Source organism: Pristis pectinata, chromosome 8 (assembly GCF_009764475.1).
Source record: "Pristis pectinata isolate sPriPec2 chromosome 8, sPriPec2.1.pri, whole genome shotgun sequence".
Classification (NCBI taxonomy): domain Eukaryota; kingdom Metazoa; phylum Chordata; class Chondrichthyes; order Rhinopristiformes; family Pristidae; genus Pristis; species Pristis pectinata.
Window position 1 is genome coordinate 452,905 of NC_067412.1, and position 20,623 is coordinate 473,527.

The window sequence follows — 20,623 nt, forward strand, 5'->3', positions numbered from 1 at the left end:
TGCTTTTCTCGGCTTGATTCCAGGCCCACCAATGGGACTGACCCCTCTGCTGAGAGGCCTCATGATAAGCAATGAGTGCGGCATTGCCTGCACCATCCACATCCTGAGGACAGAAACAAAACTGGATTGCACCCACTTTTGGTGCACAAAGTGTGTGCTGTGTGCGGCACTGATGCACCATCAAATCACCGACAGAAGTTCACAAAATATGTTGAAGGTAGCACTCTGTGATATGCACAGAGACACAGGAAGCTGCAGTGTTCGCCTCAGGAGCTGGGCTGTTGACCAGTGGAAGCCCATCGAACATCAGAGTACTATCCGCATGGAGCCACACAACCACTGCACAAGAGGCTGCCATGGAGGTGGGCAGAATGTGGGAGAAGTGGAGGGGACACAGCAACCTCTGTATGTGGACACCTCCCGCATGAGGGTCTGCCCATCAAGCTCTTGCCCACTGCAAGGTGTGGGTGACACAGGGGCAGAGAGCACAGCAGACAGCCCTTCTTCATCACCCTGTCTACCTGTGGTGCCACTTTCAGGGAACTGTGTACCTGTTCCCCTCGGTCTCTCTGTTCTACAACACTCCTCAGGGCTGTGTCGTCTGGAGAAATATCAGCTGGGCTCAGTGAAATGTCCAGGCCAATTTCCCGATGTACACAATTTCAATAGGAAATTTCCTTCTGCTCAGGTCTAACCTGGACAAAGTCACATTAATGTGTGATTTGTGTATAAAATGTGCACAAACAGATCAGTCTTCAAGCTCCTTTCTCCCCAGTCTACCTTCTGACTAACTCTGTTACTTTTCCAGTTTGTTCTTCTCAAGTTTACAGCTCACTGGAGACCTAACAGACTTTTCCTCCTGACATGACAGTGGTTTACGAGGGATTCCCTTGAGGAAGCAGTGAATCTGAAACCAAAACCTCAAGTATTAGTTAGGTTTCATTTCTGGATGGAGTGGTCAAGAGCTCATTCTCTGTGTGTCCGGAATGCCGGAAGCCCTAACCAGCACAAATAGATTGGGAAATTGGATAAGCAATGCAGCTCATCGGTAATGATGTACCTTTGGGATTCAGGCATCACTGCAAAGGTTGGTTTTTGTTGCCCAAACCGAGCCAATGGACTTTAACTCTTGGTCACTGCTACCTGTGCAGTGAAGGTATTCTACACCACTTGGCCTTTATCTCCATCCCTCCTCTGTCCACATATTGAACCACACACTATAGGGCTCTGAGCTATGAATCTCCCTCTGACTTAGTTCAGCTGTTGTTGAAGCCCTCACACCTGCCTTTGTTACCTCGTGACAAGCCGCTTCTGACACTTGTCTGACTGGTCTCCCATGTTATTCACTCCATTTGCTAGAGCTTGTAGATACCTCCACTACAGTCCAACCTTGCAGCATCCCTTTCACTCACCACCCTTGCTGCTGACCTGTTCTCATCGTTTTCAGATCTCTACATGCACAACCCTTCCTTTGCTGAGTAATCTCCTCCATCCAATTGCCTCCAAGGAACCTGGCTCCTCCAACCCTAGCTCTCTCATCATCACTCCCCCATTGGCAGCCAAGTCTTCAGCTGACAAGACCCTAAGATCTAGAATTCCTTCCCTCAATCTCTCCCCCCCTCTCCTTAACACCTCCTCTTTAGAAAAGCTTTTCGTTACCTGCTCAAATATGTGGCTTGGGGTTAAAATTTCTTTGATAATATTCTTCAAAGTACCTTGGGGTCTTCTAGTTTCCACATAAGCATAAATTGTTGTCATGTTCTGACTCATGTCCAACTTAGATGGTATTTCTATCAAAGGATGAGGGATATTAGTCTCCATTTAACTGGAGAAGCAACATATTTAAGTTGTGTGTACAAGCTGCAGGAGGTAAAGATTAGACCTGAATATTCATCCTGTGATGGGATTTCTATTTTGAGTTACAGTGACTGAGAATAAGAATCAATCTCAGGCAATATACGTTCATAGAGTCATAGAGCAATACAGCATGGATACAGGCCCTTCAGCCCAACAAGTTCATGCCGACTGTGGCACCCACCCAGCTAGTCCCAATTTCCTGCATATGGCCCATATCCCTCCAAGCCCCAACCCTCCGTGTACCTATCCAAGTGCTTCTTAAATGATCCTGTTGTACCTGCCTCACCCACTTCCTCTGGCAGCTCATTCCACATACTTACCACCCTCTGCATGAAAAAGTTTCCCCTCAAGTCCCTTTTAAATCTTTCTCCTCTCACCCTGAACCTATGACCCCGAGTTTTGGACTCCCCTACCCTGGAGAAAAGACTGTTACGATCCACCTAATCTATGCCTCTCACAATTTTAAACACTTTTATGAGGTTGTCCCTCATTCTCCTACTTTCCAAGGAATAAAGACCCAGCCTGGCCAACCTCTCCCTATAGGTCAGGCCCTCTAGTCCTGGCAACATCCTCATAAATCTCCCCTGAACTCTTTCTAGTTTAATCGTGTCTTTTCTATAATAGGCTGGCCAAAACTATACACAGTACTCCAAGTACGGCCTCACCAACAACTCGTACAGCTACAACATAATGTCCCAACTCCTATACTCAATGCCCTGACTGATGAAGGCCAGCATTCTTTTTCACCACCCTGTCTACCTGTGATGCTTCTTTCAACAAACTATGCGCTTGCACTCCTAGATCCCTCTGTTCCATTACACTCCCTTGTCCCCTGCCATTCATAGTATAAGTCCAACGCTGGTTTGACTTCCTGGTTTGACGCTGGTGTGCATCACCTCACACTTATCTGTATTGAAATCCATTTGCCACTCCTTGGCCCACTTCCATAACGATCAAGACCCCCTGTAATCTTCACTTTCAACAGCACCTCCTAATTTCGTGTCATCCACAAACTCACTGATCAAGCCTTGTGCACTCGCATCCAAATCATTTACATAAATAACAAATAACAAGGGTCCCAACACTGACTCCTGCGGCACACCACTAGTCACCGGCCTCCGTTCTGAGAAACAACCTTCAACCACCACCCTCTGCTTTCTACCTCCGAGGCAATTTTGAATCCACCGAACTCGCTCTCCCTGGATTCCATGGGACCTAATCTTCCAGACCAGCCGACCATGTGAGACCTTGTCGAAGGGATTGCTAAAGTCCAAACAGACAACATCCACTGCCCTCCCCTCATCTACCTTTTTGGTTACCTCTTTAAAGAACTCTAAAAGATTTGTCAAGCACAACCTTCCACGCACAAAGTCCTGCTGACTCCTCCTAATCAGACTCTGTCCGTCCAAATGCTGGTAGATCCTGTCCCTCAGAATTCCCTCCAGTAACTTCCCCACCACTGACGTCAGGCTGACCGGCCTGTAGTTCCATGGCTTGTCCTTGCTACTCTTCTTAAACAGCAGAACAACATTAGCCACCTTCCAGTCTTTGGGAACTTCACCAGTGGCTGACGATGAAGCAATTATCTCCGCAAGGGCCTCCGCAATTTCTCCTCTAGCCTCCCACAAAGTCCAAGGATGAACTCGGTTAGGCCCTGGGGGTTTACCCACCCAAGGCTGCAAATACCTCCTCCCTGGTAATATGAATGTCCTCCAAAACAGCTTTTGTGTTCCAGACAAAACAATTCTGGTAGGCACAGCATGGGTTGGATACAGAGAAACTTCCCTCACTGCTGCCCCCATGAAGTCTCAGGACATCCAGTCAAACACAGAGAAGGACACATCCTCCTCATTACCAGCTACCGTCCTCCCTCAGCTGGTGAATCAGTGCTCCTCCGTACTGAGAGTATCAAGGACAGGGTATACTCTGGGTGGGGACTACAATGCCTCTTGTCAATTGTAACGTGGAAGCATTACCTCTGACTGACTCAGCCAAACTCTGAAGGACACGTTGGGTCTGCATCAGCTAGTGAGTGAACTAACTTGAGGGATAAACCTCCTTGAATTCATCCTCAACAATCCACCTGTGACAGACGCATCTATCCATTATAGTGTCTTCACACCGAAGACACCATCCATCTGATGCAGGGCCTCAGCCCAAATCGTTGACAATTCCTCTCCCCCACAGATGCTGCTTGACCCCCTGAGTTCCTCCAGTAGTTTGTTTTGTGCTCCAGATTCCAGCATCTGCAGTCTCTTGTGTCTCTATCTTACCCTCCACCGTGCTGAACATGGCACTGCAAATGTACTGAATGGGATCGACTCAGGATAGATCTGGCAGCTCAAATCTGGGCCTCCAGGAGGCGCTGTGGACCATCAGCAGCAGAGGAATGTTCACCACAACTTGCACCCCGCGGCCTGTCATATCCCTCAGTTTACCATTACTCTGCACTCATACTATACCTATTCATGAATTGTGCCTGACAATTAAACAGTTACTGAGGGGAGGAGGCTCCAAGAACATCCCCATCCTCAATGATGATAGGTCCCAGGGTGTGGAGGTGAAAGTGTGAGCCCTTCTCAATCATATTCAGCCAGAAGTGCCAAGTGACTGATCCACCTCGGCTCCCTCCCAAGATCCCCACCGTCACAGAAACTGGTCTCCAGCCAGTTCCAGTCAGTCCCCGTGATGTCAGGAAACAGCTGGGGACACAGAAAGGACTCTGGGACCAGACAACATCCCAGCTCTAGTACTGAAGACCTGCACTCCAGAAGAAGCTGTACCTCTGGCCAAGTGGTTCCAATAGAGTTACAACACTGGCATCTACCCAACAACGTGGAAAATTGTCCAGGTATAGATGTCCCGTCCACAGAAAGCAGGATAGATCCAATCCACCCAATCACTGCTCAGTCAATCTACTCTCAATCACCAACAGGTGATGGAACATTATTGACAGTGCTACCAAATCGCATTCAATCACCAATAGCTTGATGAGTGATGCCTGATTTGGGCTTCAGCAGTATAACCTGACTCCAGGCCTTATCCTAGTCTTGGTCCCAACATGGACAAGAGAGCTGAAGTTGAATCCCAGAGGTGAGGTGGGAGTGACTGCCCTCAACATCAAGGCAGCATGTGATCATGTGGTGTCAGAGAACCCTGGTAAAACTGAAGTCAGTGGGCATCACAGGGAAACTCCAGAGGCTGGAGTCAGACCTCAGACAGTGGAAGTGGGAGGTCAGTCATCCCAGCCCCAGGACATCACTGCGGGAGGTCCACAGGGCCGTGTCCTGGGCCCAGCCATCTCCAGCTGCTCCATCAGTGACCTTCCTTCTGTCAGAAGTGGCGATGTCCACTGTTGATGCACAATGACCAGTTCCTGTCACAACCTCTCAGCAGGTGAAGCAGCCCATGTCTGCGTGCAGCAAGTCCTGGACAACATCGGGCATGGGCTGAGAAGTGACAAGTAACATCCGTGCCACACAAGTACCAGTGGTATCGCCATCGCTGAGTCCTCCACCCTCAGCATCCAGGGGAACAACATTGAACAGAGACTCAGCTGGATCAGCCATAGAAATTTCACAAGTGCGGGTCAGAAGCTGAGTATCCTGAGCGGCTAATTCACCTTCCGATACCCCAAAGCCTTTCAGCAAGACATGTCAAGACATGTGAAGACCATGATGGAACACGCTCCACTTCCTGGGTGTGAGCAGCTCCAACATCTCTTGAGAAGCCCAACACCATCCAGGACAAAGCATCGCCTTTGATTGGCACTCCATCCCCCACCCTAAACACTCATTCCTTATGCCAAGGGCAACAATGTGTCTACCATCTACAAAATGACCTGCATTTACTTGTCCGGGCTATTCCAATAGCACCTCCCACACTCATGACTTCACAACCAAGAAGGACAAGGGCAGCAATACCACCACCTGCAGGTTCCCCTCCAATTCAGACACCTTTCTTATTTATAACTATATCACAGATCCTTCGTCAATGCCAGCTCTGAATCCTGGAACTCCCTCTGCAGCAGAATGATGGGAGCACCCTCACAAGAAGGACTATGGTGGCTCAGCAAGATGCCCATGTCACAAACAGACAGAAGGTCTATCTGGGAGGCTTATTTGACTGAAGTTTGCAGTCTAAGGACAATAATATCCAGAAATTGGGTTTCTCCTGATTTTAGAGCACTATCTGCAGCATACAACACTAACAGCCAATTCGATTCCATGCAAAATTTCATGGCATAGGGCAAAAATACATTAAGAGCACACACGTGATGTGAATCCAGAATCACAAACTGAGATCTGAGCAATTCCCGTCAGGAGCTGTGTGTAAAGCTCCCCTCTGCTGCATCATCGCCATGGTGATCACTGGGAATTGCATCGGACACACCCACAGAAATGCTGCACGAGAGGCTGGCATGGAGGTGGGGAGAATGTGGGGGAAGTGGACATCTGTGTGTGGACACCTCCCTAGCAAGGGTCCACCGATCGAGCTCTGAGCCACTGCGAGGTGTGGGGTGACCCGGGGCACAGAGCACAACAGGCGCCCTGTGTGAGTTGTACAGGATGGCTGTCAACAGGGCAGTCAGTTATGAGGGTTCCATAATGTTGAGGCTAGTGGTGGTCATGTCCTGGACACTGATATCACACTGCAGACCCTATACCCACTGTCCCATTGCTGGTCCACGTTTGATGAGAATGGATTTTCAGTGAATGTTCAGCAAAGTCTGTCATGTGCCCTCCAGTTTCTGCCAGTGTGGGAGGAAGCACGTGGTGCAGGACTTGGGACATTACTGGGTGCACAGTTGGTGTGGGTAAGACATCAGCCATGCCAAAGGGAATTGCATACAGGATCACACAGACAACTTTAGGGGTGACTTCACCAGGAAATGATCACTAGCCTGATCTACGCCCTCTTAAATTGCTTTTATACATGATTTAAATGTGGGAAACATGTACAAATGGATCCAAGTTCCAGGCTTCAATATCGATCAGTAACGTCAGAACATAAAACTACAGACCTCTTCTGCCTAACTCAGCACCCATCTGATCTTGCCTCACCTCCAACTCCTGGCTTTAACTCCTTACCTCTCGAGACCCAGGCCTAACAAAACCTTCCATCCTCAGTCCTGAAGCTCCAACTCTCCTACATGCCCAGCTTCTGGGGACAGGTTTCAGGCTTTTGTGTGAAAAGTGGTTCCTGGTTTTCATTGAACAGCCCAGATCTAATTTTAACATCTCTGGATTTCCCACTGGGGAAATAGTTTCCCCCCAATCATCCCATCAAATCCTAACATTCCCAACACTGCAGAAAATATTTACGAGGATTTAAAAAGACTTAGGGCGAGAGGGGAAAGATTTAAAAGGGACCTGGGGCGCAACTTTTTCACGCAGAGGGTGGTGAGTGTATGGAACGAGCTGCCAGAGGAAGTGGGTGAGACAGGAAGCACTTGGAGAGGTACATGGAGGGGCAAGGCCTGGAGGGATACGGGGTGAGGCCTGGAGGGATACGGGCCGAACGCAGGAAATTGGGGCTACCTGGGTGGACAATATGGTTGGCATGGACTTGTTGGGCCAAAGGGCCTGTATCCGTGCTGTAATACTGTATGACTCTTTGACTGCCGCCACTTCATCCCTCAGTCTTCTGTCCCCAAGGGAATACAGCCAAAGTTCCCGCAATCTGCCCTCACAGTTTCACCCTCCAAACCCAGATCTCACTGTGTGCTGCACTCCAGCTCATCCCCTCCTCCTTCAGATGCACTGCCCACAACTGAACACATTAACCCAGATGGGCTGTGGACAAGGCCCAGCACAAATGAAGGATCACCTCCTGCTCCTCCTTATTCCAGACTCCTACCATAAAGACCAATATTCCTTTGGCTTTTCCAATGCATCTTGTACCTGCACACAAGCTTCTAAAGACTCTCAAATCTCTTTTCTTACAGTCATTGGTTATACAGCACAGAAACAGGCCCTTCGGCCCAACTCATCCATGCTCACCAAGCTGCCTTCCTGAGCAAGTCCCATTCACCTGCATTTGGCCCACTTTCCTCTAAACTCATCCTATCCTCCACAGAGCTGGGCTCCTCTTTCTTTAGAAACCATTCCAACTTGTCTCGGCTCCAAAGGAGATGACATTTGTCCACACTGAATCCACTTTTTCATTACTTACCCCCTCTATGTTTTCTAGTAACTTCCTGCTTCCACCTGAACCACCAGCACAGAATACAGCACAGAACACAGCACATAAAACACAGCACGGAACACAGCACAGAACACAGCACATAAAACACAGCACAGAACACAGCACATAAAACACAGCACAGAATACAGCACAGAACACAGCACATAAAACACAGCACGGAACACAGCACAGAACACAGCACATAAAACACAGCACAGAACACAGCACATAAAACACAGCACGGAACACAGCACAGAACACAGCACATAAAACACAGCACAGAATACAGCACAGAATACAGCACAGAACACAGCACATAAAACACAGCACAGAACACAGCACATAAAACACAGCACAGAACACAGCACATAAAACACAGCACAGAACACAGCACATAAAACACAGAACATAGAACACAGTACAGCACATAAAACACAGAACATAAAACACAGAACAGCACAGGACACAGTACAGCACAGGACACAGAACAGCACAGGACACAGAACATAAAACACAGTACAGCACAGGACACAGTACAGCACAGGACACAGTACAGCACAGGACACAGAACAGCACAGGACACAGAACATAAAACACAGTACAGCACAGGACACAGTACAGCACAGGACACAGAACAGCACAGGACACAGAACATAAAACACAGTACAGCACAGGACACAGAACAGCACAGAACACAGAACAGCACAGAACACAGAACATAGAACACAGAACAGCACAGGACACAGAACAGCACAGAACACAGAACAGCACAGGACACAGTAGAGCACAGGACACAGAACAGCACATAAAACACAGAACATAGAACACAGAACAGCACAGGACACAGAACATAAAACACAGAACAGCACAGGACACAGTACAGCACAGAACACAGAACAGCACAGGAACAGACCCTTTGGCCCACAATGTTGCGCTGAGCTAATTAGGCTAATGATGCCTAATCCCTACTGCCTTCACAATGTCCATATTCCTCCACTCGCTGCACGTTCATGGGCCTGTCTCAGAGCATATTAAACGCCTCTATCATATCTGCCTCCACCACCACCCTCTGGCAGCACATTCCAGGCACCCACCACTCTCTGTGTGAAACAACTTGCTCCGCACATCTCCTATGCATGTCCTCTAGTATTAGACATTTTGACACTGGGGAAAAGACACTGGCTGTCTATTTACATTTCTCGTAATTTTATAAACTTCTATCAGGTCTCCCTTCAGCCTCCACCACTCCAGAGAAAACAACCTAAGTTTGTCCAACCTCTCCTTATAGCTCATGCCCTCGAATCCAGGCAGCATCCTGGTGAACATCTTCTGCACCCTCTCCAAAGCCTCCACATCCTTCCTATGACGGGGCAACTTCCTGTCATTTCTAATTTAGTCTCCAAGGTACTCTCACCTCCAACTTTTGAGTCAGAAAGTTGTGTGGTCAGGTCCTGCTCCAGTGGCTCCTTAATTTCCCCTGCTGCGATTAATGACACTTGAAAAATATTTCACTGCTTTCAGAAGCACTTCAGAAATGTCCTGATATCATCAAAGGTGCTATGGAAATGCCGAAGATCAGACTCCACCCATGGACACAGAAGTAATGTAACACACCCGTCATACCAAAGCTAACAAAGCTGTAGAAATCCACCTATCACCAGGCGATGGTTTGGTACAAGGGCTGGCTTAGACTGCCGGTCTTGTACAAGCAGTGCTACGGAACAACTCTTCAACCCACATTTTAGAGGTTTTTTTTTGAATTGTCAGCCAGACTGCACTGCTATTCAAATTCTAATGACTTAAAAGAGCTGAATACCCTGGCAACTGTTCTCAGTCCTTAGAAATGTCAGTGCCGATTGCCGTCTGGTAATTGGCATTATGTGCATGTGTTGCTATATAGCAGTCCCTCTGCCTCTCTCAACATCACTCTAAGCTGCTAACAGCCTGCTTACATCATTGTTGGAATATCATCAATATCTCAGCAATCCTTGCAATGTAACTGAGAAATTACTTGAATGTGTATGCATGGTATTTCAGTGGATCAGCCCCTTCTCCATCACTTCAGGGCCGGATCTGCAGCTCAATCCGCTTCCCAATTTTTATAATTCCAGTGGATCAAATGACTTCCCATTATATAGTATTTGAATGGTCTGAACCACTTCCAAGATAACGTCTTTGTGAAGAGTTCCTCAGTCCTAGGCCTTGAAATCGTCTGATTTTAATCTCAATCCTACTGATCAGATTCAGTGTCTCACTGGCTCTGCTGAAGGTCAATATTGACATCATTTTGCACCCAAACTTTCCCCTCTGGTCTTTGGACACCAGCCTCTCCTGGGAGAGCTCAGTTACCCCTGGGCACTGCAGCTGCTGGGCTGCCTCCTTGATACCAAGAGCAGCATTTGAAGTTTTAACTTTTGTTTCTGAAGTAAGATTATTTAAAATATAAACAGAAGCACACAAAAACACTTGAAAGTTGGCAGAGTCTGAGGTCATGGTGGGCGGCACACAAGTCTTATTCTCATCTGATGTGGACAGAACAGTGCAGTCAAATCAGACACATAGGGTAGAGACTAGGTGCACCAGCTTGGTTCATTCTCTCTGTAAGGGAGCACTGATTGAGTTCAGTTATATTGGCAGCGTTGGGTCAGATTATCTGCAATAACAGAGAACCACAAATCCAAGCTCGGACTCTAGTCTGCAACACACCGAGCTATGAAGCCGTTTATTCTTACAGCCTTTCAACTACAGAGAAAGGGTTCCAGCATTAAGCTGGTTTACATTATTACAGCTTTGAACTTACTGTATTTTGGCAGATCGTCGGCAAGATAGAACCACAGTTTACATGGAAGAGAGAGCGTGTGTGATCGAGACCCCTGGGGATGTGTCAATGAAACAAAAACAGAGGCTGTGTGAACCCGGGCTCCCCTTCTCAGAAGCACAGTTGAGGGTTCAGAGTCAGCTTTGTAATTTTACCAAGAAGAGTTTCAGCAGGGGTTGTGTTTAGCCATTCCACAGCCAGGGTTTACCAAATACAGAAGCCCACAGATTGAGACTGAGTGCAGCCAGCAGCAAGGTCCAGGACTGGTGCTCTGGAATCATGTGGGACAGGGTCTTTGCAATGGCCATGTGTCTGTGGGGACAGGGCTTTGGTATCGGTAACATCCCGTCATTCTCCTGTAGGGTAAGAAACAGGAGCAGAAGCCCTGAGTGACTGGCACGTCCAGCCCAGGTAAAACCAAGCAGCGAACAGAATGAACCTTCGACACGGAGGTTACGCATTCCGTGTTCTCCCCAGTTCAATCCTGAGGAGAATCAGTGAAAGTCTGAACAGCAGCACATCAAATTACTGAAAACACTTCATGCAAAAACAAATCCAGCACTTACAACACGGCAGTGAAAAATCCCCAAGATAACTGCAGATTTTTTTAATTTGATGAAGACAATATTGTGTCAGCACCTTAAAGGAACAAAGCATTAATGAAAAGAAAAGCAGGATTGGTGGGTTTTGTAAACTTGCAGAGATACATTACAATAACAATCGCATTTACACCAATGGATGAAATCATTCTCTCTCTCAATAAAACCAGCAAATCCCTTGAATTTGGGGTCCTTTGGGCTGTAGAGGAGCAGAGTAAAGCAAATGCCATTTTAGCCTCAATACACACTCTCAGGATAGGGAGGCACAGACTTGACAGAGTAAATCACCCATAGACTTTACTGTCACACACTCCCACAACAGAGGATTTAGATACAGCAAAGCTCCTTCTACACTTCCCGTATCACACTGCTGGCACAGGCACAGCAAGGGTTAGACACAGAATAAAAACCGCTCTACACAGGGTGAAGCTCCCTCTACACTATCCCATCACACACTCCTGGGGTCAGACACAGGGTGAAGCTCCCTCTACACCGTCCCATCACACACTCCTGGGGTCAGTCACAGAGTGAAGATCCCTCCACACCGTCCAATCACACACTCCCGGGGTCAGACACAGGGTGAGGCTCCCTCCGCACCGTCCTGTCACACACTCCCGGGGTCAGACACAGGGTGAGGCTCTCTCTACACCGTCCAATCACACACTCCCGGGGTCAGACACAGGGTGAAGCTCCCTCTACACCGTCCCGTCACACTCCCGGGGTCAGACACAGGGTGAGGCTCCCTCCGCACCGTCCCGTCACACACTCCCGGGGTCAGACACAAGTCCACTATCAGATGTGATCTCCCAGAAATATCCCTTCAGCTTCCCCCAATGTGACTTTGCACTAGGGGTTTGGCCAAGAAAGAATATCAATTTGGAGTTAAATTGGCCAGTTTTACAAGCTGGCACCGAGCCCACTGGGAACTGGTTTGGGGTTGCGCGGCGCTCGCTGGGCTTGGAGGCGTGCAGCCTTTACACCGAGCGGGTTGATGAAGGGTGGGGGAGGCGGTGATCCCAGCGGCGCTACCTGCACCCTTCACCCACACCGCCCTTCTCCGTGTGCGGCAGATTCCGCTCCGCCTCGCCGCCTTGGTTCAACCTCCCATGAAGTGTATGTGAATCGTTCGCCCTCCGACAAGCAACAATACAATCTGCAGCGTTGAATTTTGGCGACGTTTGGAGCCGGCCCTGAGTCAGTGAAGGAGTTCACAGCCTGTGACTGGTGGACTGTGTAAGACTGGCAGCATTCATTAACCGAGGCAGCAAGAATGGAAAGGAGGGGAGGAGAGGGTTAATGGGTTGTGTGTGTGTGTGTATGTGTGTGTGTGTGTGTGTGTGTGTAGGGTCTTAGTGCTAAATTCCGGGCTGTCGAGAGGGGGCGGCTGAGCGGCGCCTGTAAGTCAGTCAACAGCATCTGCTCACAGCCCAGCCTGAAAGTCTCAATGCAACTATACCCAGGGATCAACCTCGGGGCTTTCGAACGCTGCGAGACATCAGAGAGTCTAACACAGTCCCAGAAATACCCAGACAGCAGCCGACTCCGTCTCCCTCTCCGCAGTGTCTTGACGTGTCCAAGAGAGCTTCTTAATAAATAATAGTATTTATAAACGTGAAAAGCAGCGCGCGGCGAGCAGCGAATGTAAATCAGCATCGTCTCGTCTCAGTCTGAACGTGTACTTTAATTAGCAAATTACAACGCGGATGCATTGCCCGCGAGGAACTGTGCGCACAGTTAGTCCGGTTAAACTCATTCACTGGGCATCAATTATAACACGGCAGGACGGCGCGCCTATCAATCGGCCGTTCTTTCCGCGCCCTTCGCATCATTCAGCCGCCTTCAATGTTTTCAACTCTGCATGGTTGTATAAATATCTGTGTTTGTGTGCGAGGGGGGAGAGCGAGCCCGCGCAAATGCCCAGACAACGTGTCCCCATCTCGCTGGACACATTCCAAATTAAAAACATCTTTTTTTATTTGTTTGCAGTTCGGTATTCCGATTTTTTTTTTCACCTGCTTTTGTCGAGCTATCGCTGGCTCTGCCCTGAACCCATTCCTCCAGCACCGGCGATGGAATTTCTTGATCCCGTCCTAAGTGTAAAGCACTTTTTGTCTGACCGGCGGCCCTGGTTTGAACAGACCCCCGCCTTGTATCCGCAGCTCCCTCCAAGTGCTGGGTAGCGCAGAGACGATCACCCCCAGTGCACACAGTGAAGCCGGCGGGGCACAAGGTTCCGCGCCCCGGACCCCGCTCCCTTCACACCAGTATCCGGCCTCACCTGTGCGCACAGGCCGGGCCGTGCGGGGAGAAGGAACCGCAGTATTTCCCATGGAACGGGTGTGAAGGGATCGGGACGTTGAAATTATTGGGACGATGAGTCTGTATCGGGCTGAGGGAACCGAACGGCGAACCCATTCTGCCTCGGACCCTCTCACATTTCCAAAACCTTTGTTTCAAAGATGAGACTTTATTGCTAAAAACAATGAACCATTATATTTACATTGATATGTTTTGTTTAGAAAGTATATTCAAGTAAACATCTCCAATGCCACGGTATCGTCTAGGTTAATTATCAACAAACGGTAAAGAAATAAATAGTTGACACGTTTTTACTCTTCTAACTCTATGTATTGGAAAGCTGAGATTCACTCTGTAATATCTTCACCTCAACTTTTTTTTATAATAATTATTATATTACAAAAAATATCTCGGCACATGGCACCATCGGAACTCCTGAAGCGGTGCCAGTCTCTCTGATCTGGGCTGAATTATGGTCCGTTCGCTCTCCCCCTCCAATAATCCAAGATTTTCTGCAGCGTTAAATCTCTGTGTTATATAGATACAAAGCAGGGGCTTCTTTAGAATGCGATATATAAAAATAGATTTGACTATAGGCGTTGTTATACTATAGACCATCTGTGTGGAGTCAGCCGGTCCGTCCGCCCGCCCGCATTCAGCAGGCACACTTGCATTCGGAAATGACTGGGTATTGTACAGGTATCCACGTGCAGTACCGGGGTTTGGACCATCCCTGACAGTACCATCTCAAGAACGTCTTGCTGATGGATTTGACAGGTTTACACAGCATTCCTTCCGGGAATGAACACGACCTCTCGTTATAGCAGTTCCCCTCCTTGACAAAGCGCGGCCAGAAGCGACCTCCGAGATCCTTCCAAGTGTACATCACCGGGCAGTAGGTGTAGGACCACAGCCACTGCTGCAGCCTCCGCCTCGCCTTCTTGCCCAGCTTCACCCTCCTGCCGTACGGACTCTCGGACAGATCTAGCCTCTTGATGTCGTTGGGCAGCGCGCCCAGGGGCTTGAGCCTGTGGCCGGGCTCCCGGGACACGGACGGTTCTCCCTCGGGCAGGCTGATGGACATGAAGCTGGGGTCGAAGTGGCTGCCGAGCCGCTTCCGCAGGGCGCGCTCGTCCAGGTCGCTGTCCTTGGGGTCGTTGTCGGGGTCCGGTTGCTCGATGATGTCGAGGACGGGCAGGCTGTCACTGGGTACCGGCCGGAGGTGCAGGTAGGGTTGGCAGAGTCCGTGTTGGAGCAGCAGTACACACAGACAGCCCAGTAAACACTGTGGCGGCTCCATGACTTAAACGGGCCAGTTCCCGAGCCCAGAGGTTTATAAATAGGCAGGCCAGCACGCGGATACTTTTAATAGCAGAGTGTGCAGTGAGTGACGGAGACGCACAGGACGTGGTGAGGTTGTGTGGGATTAGCTGCTCCCCCGCTCTGTGTCGCCGCCTGTCCCCTCGGCTCCCGCACCGAGCGCCGCCGCTCCCCGCTCAGCCCGGCCGGCGGACCGTCTCCATGGCAACGCCGCCGCTCCGTGCCACCCGGTGTCTAGATGGGCTGGCAGCGGCCGAGCGGCCCGGGGCAGCGACCGGACACCGCCGACCACCTCCCGCCCCCACCCCTCCTCCCGTGCGGAGCTCCCGCTCCCGGGTCCCGCTCCTGCTCCCGGTGCCGCTGAGGGTCGCGGTCCCGCTGCTCCCGCTCCCGGTGCTGCTGAGGGTCCCGGTCCCGGTCCCGCTCCCGGTGCTGCTGAGGGTCCCGCTCCCGGGTCCCGCTCCTGCTCCCGGTGCTGCTGAGGGTCCCGCTCCCGGGTCCCGCTCCTGCTCCCGGTGCCGCTGAGGGTCCCGGTCCCGCTGCCGGTGCTGCTGAGGGTCCCGGTCCCGCTGCCGCCGCTCCCGCTCCCGGTGACGCTGCTCTCCCGGTGCCCGTCTTCCTGTACCCGGCCCCGCTCCCGGTGACGCTCGGACCGTCCGCCCAGACTCGGCACCGAGGCGGCGGCGCGGGTTAAATATCGGAGTCCCGGTCCCGGGGCCGGCGCGCCGCTGATTGACACTCCCCCCGCCCCCGCCGACCCGCACCCGCTTAACCCGCAACTTACCGGAGGCGCAGAGCAGCGGGCGGAGCCGAACACGACAGCCCGGACACCGGGCACTGGACACGCGTCCCGGACCCTGGACACTGGGCACGCGGCTCGGAAACTGGACACTGGACCCCGGGCACTGGACACGCGTCCCGGACACTGGTCACGCGGCCCGGACACTGGACATTGGATCCAGACGCTGGACATGCGGCCCGGACACTGGGCACTGGATCCCGGACACTGGACACGCGGCCCGGACACTGGAGCGCGGATACCGGACACCGGATACGGGAGACCGGGTGTCGGACACTGGAGACCGGACACTGGCCGCTGTGGACCGGAGACTGCAAACCGGACCCGGGATACGAGTCACGTGGCACTGGATATCTGATCCGGAATCTGAGCCTGGACCCTGAATGACCCCGGACACTGACCCCACACCCTGATCCTGGACACTGACCCTAGACACTGACCCCGCACCCTGATCCTGGACACTGACCCTGGATGCTAACCCCGGAGGACACTGACCCCAGACACTGACCCCACACCCTCATCCTGGACACTGACCCCACACCCTGATCGTGGGCACTGACCCCTCACCTTGATCCTGGACTCTGACCCCGCACCCTGACCCTGCACCCTGATCCTGGACTCTGACCCTGCACCTGATCCTGGACGCTGACATTGGACACTGACCCTGGACACTGACCCCACACCCTGATCCTGGACACTGACCCCAGACCCTGAACCTGAGTAGTAGGCCCCAAATAACAGACACTGAACCCCATCTGTTGGGCAACATCCCATATATTGAAGCCTCGACTCCCAGACATGGGACATGGGACACAGGCACCAGGCTGAACCCCAGATTACTGGGCACTGATCATAGACACTGGAAACCAGGTGCTGGACACTGACCAAGACCTAGGACACTTGACCCCAGACCCTGGAACCTAGATTCTAGATACCAGACACTCAGCCCTAGACTGGACACTGGACAATGCAGACGAGGCATCAGATGCTGTGTGCCAATCATGTGACACTAGATATGGGACATCGGAAACCAGGACCTCAGTCACTGATCCGGAGCCTAGACTGCAGGTATCAGACCCAGGATATTGAATCCCAGAGCCTGGACAGCAGCTTGGAATCCTGGACACTGACACCAGTCCTGCTCATTGATCCCAGCCACTGGACACTGGACCCCAGACACTGACCCAGGGGAGTGGATACCAGACCCCAGACACTGACTGCAGACTAACCAGGGGAATGGACACAGACCATGGAAACAACAGCAGACAATGTACATGGACATTGGGACCATCGCTGGGAACGCCAAGCGAGACACCAAGCCTCAGACTATGGATACCAGAAATTGCCACTGGGGAACAGCTCTGGACATGGGACAGGATCTACCATCAAGGAATGACAGCACAGCTTTGTGTGTGGGGATTGATGAGGGCAGGGTGGTGGACGTCGTCTATATGGACTTCAGCACGGCCTTTGACAAGGTCCCATATGAAGACTAGTCTGGAAGGTTCGATTGCATGAGATCCAGGGAAAGCTAGCAAAGTGGATCCATAATTGGCTCGATGGTAGGAAGCAGAGGGTGATAATGGAAGGTTGTTTCTCAGATTGGAGGCCTGTGACTGGTGGTGTGCCACAGGGATTGGTGCTGGGATATTTGTTGTTTGTCAATTATATAAATGATTTGGATGAGAATTTACAGGGCATTTTTAGTAAGTTTGCAGACGACACTAGACTAGATGGTATTGTAGACGTGAAGACAGTTATCACGATTTACAGAGGGATCTTGATCAACTAGGTAAGTGGGCCATGAATTGGCAAATGGCATTTAATTCAGATAAGTGCAAGGTGTTACGTTTTGGGAAGACAAATGAGGGTTGGATTTTCACAGTGAATGGTAGGGCCCTGAGGAGTGTTGTAGAACAGAGGGACCCAGGAGTACCAGTACATGGTCCCCTGAAAGTGGTGTCGCAGCTGGACAGGGCAGTGAAGAAGGCATTTGGCACGCTGGCCTTCATCAGATGGGCACTGAGTTTAGAAGTTGGGACATTATGTTGCAGTTGTACAAAATGTTGGAGTATTGTGTTCAGTTCTGGTCAGTCTTTTATAGGAAATAGATCATCAAGTTGGAAAGAGTGCAGAGAAGATTTACAGGAATGTTGCCAGGACTCAAGGGTCTGAGTTACAGGGAGAGGTTGGGCAGGACTTTATCCACTGAAGCGTAGGAGACTGAGGGACGACATTATTGAAATGTATAAAACCATGAGGGGCATCGATAGGGTGAATGCACTCAGTCTTTTTCCCAGGCTCGGGGAATCAAGAACTAGAGGGCACAGGTTTAGGGTGAAAGGGAAGAGATTTAATAGGAACCTGAGGGGTAACTTTTTCACTAAGTGGTCAGTTTATGGAATGAGCTGCCAGAGGAAGTGTTTGAAGACACTTGGACAGGTCCATGAATTGGAAAGGTCTAGAGGGATATGGGCCAAACACAGGCAAATGGGACTAGCTTATATGGGCACCTCAGTCAGCATGGATGAGTTGAGCTGAAGGGCCTGTTACTGTGTTGTATAACCATGACTCTACTGTCACCTACCTGGACCCCATGTCTTGGATACTGGCACTGGGCCACAGCCACCCCCCTGGGCGCTGGACACAGGACACCTGACACTGATGTTCATCACTGGACACTGCATCCTAGACTGGACCCTGACCCTGGACCGTGGACCCAGACACCTATATGACTGGACCCCAACCCTGGATAGCGGACACAAACATGTACATTACTGGACCCTGACCCTGGACCATGAACCCTAGACCATGGACCCAGACACCTATATGACTGGACCCTGACCCTGGACCCAGACACCAATACCAGGGCCCTGGACCATGATCCTGGTCTCCGACCCTGTTACCCCTACGCTGGACACTGACCATGGGCACTGGATTGTGGACACCAGAGAGCTGACACTAACCTTTGACACCAGACCCCAGATCCTGGATATTGGCCACAAGACCAGCAACACTGGACCAGAAACATTGAACATTGACCCTGCATATTGGATTCTGAATCTTCGACATTGCCCCTCAATGTTGGACATGATCCCAGAAACGGACTCCAGACAACGGTCGCCAGAAACCAGCTCCAGATAACAACACTGATCTTGAACCATAGACTCTCCAGGATCCGAACATGGGTTGTGGATAGTGAGGAAGGTTGTCAAAGGATCCAGTGGGATATCGACCAGTTGGAAATATGGGTCAAGAATCGGCAGATGGAGTTTAACCTGGACAAGTGTGAGCTGTTGCACTTTGGAAGGTCAAATATCAGTGGAAGGTATACAATAAATCTCAGGACCCTTGGGAGCATTGATGTACAGGGGAACCTTGGGGTCCAAGTCCATAGCTCCCTGAAAGTGGCAACACAGGTAGGTAGGCTAGTTAAGAAGGTGTACTGCATGTGTTGGTCACATTTGAGGTATTTTGTGCAGTTCTGGTCACCCCATTACAGGAAGGGTGTGGAGGCTTTGGAGAGGATGCCTGGATTAGTGAGTATTAGCTTCAAAGAGAGGTTGGACAAACTTGTGTTGTCTTCTCTGGAGCATCGGAGGTTAAGGGGAGATCTGATAGAAGTTTATAAAATTATGAGAGGCATAGATAGGGTAGACTGTCAGAGTCTTTTCCCCAGGGTTGAAATGTCTAACAGAGGGCATAGGTTTAAGGTGAGAGGGAGAAAGTTTAAAGTTGTTTTACACAGAGTGGTGGGTGCCTGGAGTGGGCTGCCAGGGGAGGTGGTGGAGGCAGATACGATAGAGGTCTTAAAGAGGCTTTTAGACAGACACATGAACAGATGGGCATGGAGGGATATGGACCACATGCAGGCAGATGGGGTTAGTTAATTTGGCATCATGGTCAGCACAGACATGGTGGGCTGAAGGGACTGTTCCTGTGCTGTACTGTTCTAAGTTCTATCCCTTGACACCAACTCTGCCCCAGGATCATAGATCACCAACCCTGGATTCGATCCCAGACCCCAAATCCCAGACCCCAGACGCCATTCCCCATACTCAGAACACTGCACTCCAGGTACCAAATACACAACCAGATCCCAATCCCAGATCCTGGTGATGGACAACAGACCCTGACACTGACCACAGTCACCAAGTCCTGACCAGACATCGGACCCCACACACTGTGGATCCTGGACATTGGACATCATTTGTTGGACCTGGTGTCTGGACCAGGCCTGATCCCAGATCCCAGATGCTGGGACTTACTGCAGACACTGCACTCCATACCAATGTTGGCCTTAGATCCCAGATAAGGAACACTGAACACCCACTCAGATCCCAGACCCTGACCCCAGACATCAATGCTGGACACCTCCCCCGGACAGCAGCCTCAAACACTGGGTGATGGACAACAGCCCTGGACACAGGACCTATTGCCAGGAGGAGAGCCTCAACAGTGGACCACAGGCACCTGATTGACTCCAGACTGGGCAGAAGAGTGGTGCAGCAGTTAGTGCTGCTGCCTCACTGCTCCTGTGACCCAGGTTCGATCTGGTTCTTGGGTACTGTTGGGGTGCAGCTTGCACGATATTCAGAGTTAGACAGCACAAAAGCAGCCCCTGCAGCCCACCACATCCATGTCAACCATCCAGCACCCATCTATACTCATCCCATTTGTCCACAGCCTTCTCTGACTTGGTGATCCGAGTGCTTATCTAGATACCTCTTAAGTGTTGTGAGAGAC

General features: G+C 50.7%; 1 protein-coding gene across 1 annotated transcript; it reads right to left on the minus strand.

The window, feature by feature from the left end:
- Positions 1–13,728: 13,728 nt before the first annotated feature.
- Positions 13,729–15,722, minus strand: nog2 (noggin 2). The gene has a single exon (XM_052021881.1). It carries the CDS (start codon positions 15,056–15,058, stop codon positions 14,414–14,416), a length of 645 nt encoding a protein of 214 aa, XP_051877841.1. The 5' UTR covers positions 15,059–15,722; the 3' UTR covers positions 13,729–14,413.
- Between the last annotated feature and the right edge of the window lie 4,901 nt (positions 15,723–20,623).

What these genes read in the sequence shown, in the direction of transcription:
- nog2 (XM_052021881.1), bottom strand. Translation starts at nt 15,058, where the DNA reads ATGGAGCCGCCACAGTGTTTACTGGGCTGTCTGTGTGTACTGCTGCTC.